Below are 5,871 nucleotides of genomic sequence, written 5' to 3' on the forward strand. Positions count from 1 at the left end.
ATATATATATATATGTATATATTTCCTTTTGAAAAATAGGTGTATGTATTACACACCGTAACAAAGATTGGGGGTGACATTTTAAGTGTGTCAAGATTCGCGTTTTAAATGCCATAGATATTAATAGAAATCTTGTAAAATATAAGTATATAATTAAAAATTGAGCATGGGTTAAGGGGTTATTTGGTTGTTTTCTCTTAAGATTGGATAATGAAAGGCTCTGTCCTTTTGGTTTGGGTCAAATTTTGACGTTGCAGCCATTGCAATTGGATCGTTGCGATTAGGGTTGGTTCTAATTGCCCAAGCGGTAATAATGATATTTTGTACTTGAACCTGTGGCTTACTTTTTCTATGTAATGGTGAAGAGGACTAAAATGTGCCATTTAAACACTCTACCGAGACAAAGATGGGCTATTAAGACGACAGAGAAAGTAGGTTGAGCAATTGGTCTGATCTAGTATTTAAAATTTCAATTATATTTCCCGTATTTTTATTCATTTGGCATTATTGTTGCTTCTTAACCATATCAAATGTCAATAAATATTTCTCGTTCCCGTTTTACTAAATTGTCACACTACTGATGCATCCATTGAATAATGCATTGTTTATAGGTCTATCTACTTACTTCATGCTGATGGCACGTTTTCTAATCGGAGCACCAGCCTGCAAACAATTCACACACGATAGAGCAACACTTGGATATCAATGCATAGCAGCAGCTATGAATCATGTTCCAGAATTTAGAGCAAGGGGAAGAAAGAAGTAGCTCAGATTGGAAAGACTAATACTAGAGAGCCATACAAAAGTTTTGAATAGTAGGGAATTAGGTACAAACTCCGATATCCTAATGTTGTTGATACTCAGAACATCGAGGATGCCATTTCACCAACTTCTGATACAACTTGATCATAATCTGTTTTCAGTTTCTCTTGATCCTCCGGGCTAAGTTCTCCCTTTGCAGGCTTTGTTTGCACCAAAACACAGCATGTTGGTCTCTTGGTGGCTCCAGCATTCGCAAGATCCTGAAACAGAGTTGACGAGTTTTTACAATCATAGCAACATAAAAATACCTACAGTTTGTACGAGCATGGTGCATGGCATACACAAACCAAGCAGAGAGCATGCATCACAGTGCCTGCCTTTGTATATCTAAGGCTACATGACTGACTGTTTAGAATTCTGAGAACACCACAGCATTATTTATTGAGTTTAAGATGGCCAACGTATCCTAATGGAAGTATAATGCTTCTAACAAGAAAGAGTTGAACAAAAGGAGTTTATGATATATAAGACTGGGCTATACATTCGTGATTTTGACACATGGAAAAGATTATACACAAGCTCTATAATACAGTGTCACAGGTTCAAAGATCAAGGAAGCTGCAAATGGTAACAAGTGAAAAAACATAAAAGAAAGCATATTCAAAAGTATGTAAATTCAACTTACTTCTTTTGAGGAAACGTAGATATATGGTATTTCAGCATCCTCACACAGGATTGGAACATGAGTGATGACATCTATAGGAGATATATTTCCAGCTATGATACACACTCTGTAATCACCAAAAACAAAAGGATGATGAGAGGCGCAATATAACGAGTGAAAAGCTATGTAGATGGCAAAGAGAAAAGCTACATAGCAACAGAACAAGTGCAATATCATAAATGAAAAGTGCACAGAAAATTCATAAAGTAATGCAATTACATTATTCAAAAGCAAAATTTAGTGTTGAGAAAATCTAGCCTGCTATTACATGTTATGATTAGACAATATCGATATAAAATCATAGTACAGAGAGTACTCTAACATTCCAACGCTTTTTATTCCAACCTCGGCCACTTCCAAATTCAATTTTTGTATCTCCCTTGTCTGGAAACTAGACGCTAATTAATTATTAGTACAAGAGAGAGGCTCAAATAATAAGACTAAACCCTATCTGATTCCCATTCTTCTCCAATAAATATATGGTGAACAGCTTGAAGTTGTACAAATACCCGAATATATATACAACATTTCCATTATCTACTAATATCTACAAATGTCTCCAAAGTTCTTTAATGAGTACATAAAATTGTTCGATAGCCTATATGTGAGTAAGTCTGAACCAAACCATCTCTTCTCTAAATATACGTCTGTGTACACACTATGGGTATGATGTCGTTGTTACAAGTGAGTAAACATTTATCCAGTCTCCATAAGCAGTCATTAAATGGATCATATAACACATAATACTCATAAAGAAACATAAAGATTAATTCGATAAAAATGATATTAACAGAAAAGAATTTGACCTACCCTTTTTGACCTCGTCGAATACTCTTCACCACCTCTTTAACGCCCCTCTTCAAGCATTTTTTCTCAGCAGCTGAGATTACAACAATAAGGTAAAAAGTTCAGTCAAATCAAAAATTTTCAAACATACACAGATACATATACAGATACAGATACGCAATTACTCTAAATATACCTCGCCTAACAAGTTTGAAGATGCGTTTGTTGAGTTTTTTTCCAGCAAGAGGTTTAGCAATAGGAGCTAAAGCAAACACCTTCTTCTTCTCCTTTTGTCCACTCTTCTCTACTTCGCTATCGCTACCCATTTCTCCCTCCTCTTCCCGTAAACTTTCTGGGGTTTTTTTCTTCTTCTGGAAAGAAAAGCAGCGACTAGGGTTTATGAGGAAGATGAATTAGGCTAATTGCTGCTAGGGTTTAAGCTCTACAAAATAGGCCCCATTTAATTGGGCCGCTAATATATCCATTCAAAATAGCCCAAAGCTACTTACACCTAAAACAATGGAAAAACTAAGGGGAAATTTTAAGGAAACTAAAATAAATATGAAAATATTAATCATTTATAGTAATAACAAGTTTGTTTCACGTAATTTTAATATCTATTATAAAGAATAATTTATTATTCATATGTAACACAAATTTTATTGATGATTAATACATTTATCACATATTTTAATACAATGTGTCGATTTCTTACAAAACAAGCATAATATATTTTTAAATACAGTTATAATGCATATTCATTGCATATATAATTCACTTTTAATATATATATTGTAGGTTTAGAATAGTGTTGCTATAAATAAATAAAAAGTATCGCTAAAATGAGTAATTACTTATTAAAGGTATCATTCCAAGTAATTTTTCCATTTTTCAAAATGTCAATATGTAACATTTAGTATGACCTATTGTCAACACTTTCAATATTCGCTAAAAATGTAGAAATTTCAATTTATTATGGATCTTATTTATGTTTTTAGTATTTATTTTAATTTAAAGAATACAATTGTTAAATAACATAAAGGAGAAATTAAGGGGAGGGAAAATATTTCGAAAAGAAACAATTGCTTAAAATTCTCAATTACAAAAATTTAAAACTAAATACAAATTCAAAGAAAAAATATTGAGAACTCATCTCACTTGTTGATCAAATTTCTAGTATCGATTTTTAAATTTTCATTTATAATACTCAATTTATGTTAAATGTATTCGACTAAATCACAATTTTTTTTTTATGTCCAACCACAATTTAATGGATAAGATTTTAGAGGCAAAGCCGACTTTCGTAGTGATCTAACTCCTCTAAAATTATGTGAAATTCCCTATTCTACCACATTTGACACTGTCAATACAAAAGCTACTTAAATATAAAGAAAGATCCATGAGAAATTATGCAATTAAGGTCTATTAAAACTCGGAAATCATAAAAGCTTAGTGGAAGCATACAAACTCAAAGAAGTATAGAATCACTAAGAACGAACATGTATTTCAAAATTCTTGAGATGATAATAACCTATCAAATCTTTTTAGATTAACATGTATACGCTTACATAATAATAATAATAGGAAAAAATCACAAAACAAGTGTCACAAATAAAGCTTCCAGATTGAGATCCTAATAATGTGCATATTTTTTTTTGGATGACGAGACAATGTTTTATAAATGCATAAGTGAATAAAGATTTAAATTTGGATTTTGTGAACAAAAAGATCGAAAAAGGAAACATATCAGACGAAGAAGAAGAAAGAAAGAATTGGAGAAGAAGGTTGCAAAAATCGTATTTATATTATTTTTTGCTTGTTAATTGTTTTTCTTTTACTCAACATTTATAATTTTATGAAGAACTTGTATTTTTTTTAGTTTTTAGTCATTTCGGTATGTCAAATTGATTTGAATTCTTAAATACGGATGTATGATTTCTTTCACAACCAATTTGTATTTAGAATATTGTATTATTCCTCAACAAATTGTATTATTTTCATTATGCTATTCTTTTCCAGAATCTTGTATTATTATTTAATTTTATTCATATGTAATGATTAAATTATATTGAGATACAATCAATAATATTTTTGTAATATAAATAAAAGAAAAAGTATATTTGACAGTTATGTAGTACATTTTGATCATTGGGATATAATTTTTAGTATTTACCGTAAAAGTAAAATACCAATTTTCATTTGAATGATAAATTGAACACATAAAATACAAAAGTTGTTATTATATAATTATGATGAAAACATAATAAAAATAAGTACAAACATGTTGTAATTGAAATTGACATTGAAATATTAAATGACCTTAATAAATACTCACATCAATTGAAATACAAAATTGACTTTGTTAGTATGTCATTATAATGAACCAAAAAAAAATCTGAATACAATGTCAGAGTTAAATACAAAATGATCACAGTAAAATCCTCACCACAATATGATATTCAATTTTAATTTGAATTGTAAAATGAGCACATAAAATATCAAAAGTAGTTGGTATACAATTTTGTTGAAGACATAATAAAAAGGAGTACAAACTTGTTGTCATTGAAAATTGAGATTCAAATACAAAATGAGCATAATAATACTCACTTCAATTGAAATACAAATGCGACTTTGTTGATATCCATTATGATGTATACAATTTTATTTTATTTAAAAAAAACTTGTTTGTATACAAAGTGATAACACGCAAATTTTATTGAATTTAATTCATACAAATTTTATATTAAATACATGTTTATTTGGGTTGGATGATTAATGCTTTACAAATAAATAACTCTATTTTTATTAAATTCAAGTCCAAGGTCCAGTTCACCTTGAAGCCCAAAATTATGTCATGTGTCACTGTGACTAGACATGGAAGACCAACAAGTTGACGCCATGTGTCCAAAAGAGGTGGTAGTCCTAGTGAAATGCAAGAACGAATGACATGCGACAAGTGAAAAAATGACATCCTTTGGCCAATGACAAGCAACCTTGTCCACTCCCTACAATCTATATATAAATAGGAGATATACATGACATTCAAGGCAGGAAGAAAACTATTCAACAAGCATTCTGCAAATGGAGAAAGCTACAACATCAACTACATAACTCTTCAAAGGAGTGATCAATAGAGTTCTTCCCGGATATCAACTTGCAACGACGAAGTGCTTCCCCACGTTCCTGGAGATCAAATACATCTTAAGGAGATCTACATAAGCTACAACATCAACTACATAGCTCTTCGAAGGAGTGATCAACACAGTTCTTTCCGGAGACCAACTTGTAACGACGAAGCGCTTTTCGACGTTCCTGGAGATCAAACACATCTCAAGGTGGTCTACATCATACTATATTCGAGAAGTACACTACTAAAGTCCCTCGAATAAAGAGAGACTTTGGAGAGAGAATCAAGAGAACAACGAAATTGTACTCACAAAGATTCATTAATAAAATCACATTTTTTATTTATTTATTTTGCTGGTAGTCGATTTTCCGCGCTTAAGAAATTTTATTGCGAACAATATTGAAACACAAAATAAGCAAATTAAAATACAAAATTATCGTCATTTGTGTTAGAAGTAGAAAATTGTGATATT

At 30.8% G+C, this 5,871-nt stretch overlaps 1 protein-coding gene across 1 annotated transcript; it reads right to left on the reverse strand.

Annotated features, from left to right (window-relative positions):
- Nucleotides 1-673: 673 nt before the first annotated feature.
- LOC101268074 (H/ACA ribonucleoprotein complex subunit 2-like protein) lies at nt 674-2,769 on the reverse strand. Its single transcript, XM_004252214.4, has 4 exons — nt 2,469-2,769; nt 2,297-2,366; nt 1,448-1,553; nt 674-1,022 (listed from the first exon to the last, which is right to left on the reverse strand). The coding sequence occupies exons 1-4, from the start codon at nt 2,596-2,598 to the stop codon at nt 861-863; spliced, it is 468 nt and encodes a 155-aa protein (XP_004252262.1). The 5' UTR covers nt 2,599-2,769; the 3' UTR covers nt 674-860.
- Nucleotides 2,770-5,871: the final 3,102 nt, after the last annotated feature.

The sequence above is a fragment of the Solanum lycopersicum genome, chromosome 12, assembly GCF_036512215.1.
Source record: "Solanum lycopersicum chromosome 12, SLM_r2.1".
Taxonomy (NCBI): domain Eukaryota; kingdom Viridiplantae; phylum Streptophyta; class Magnoliopsida; order Solanales; family Solanaceae; genus Solanum; species Solanum lycopersicum.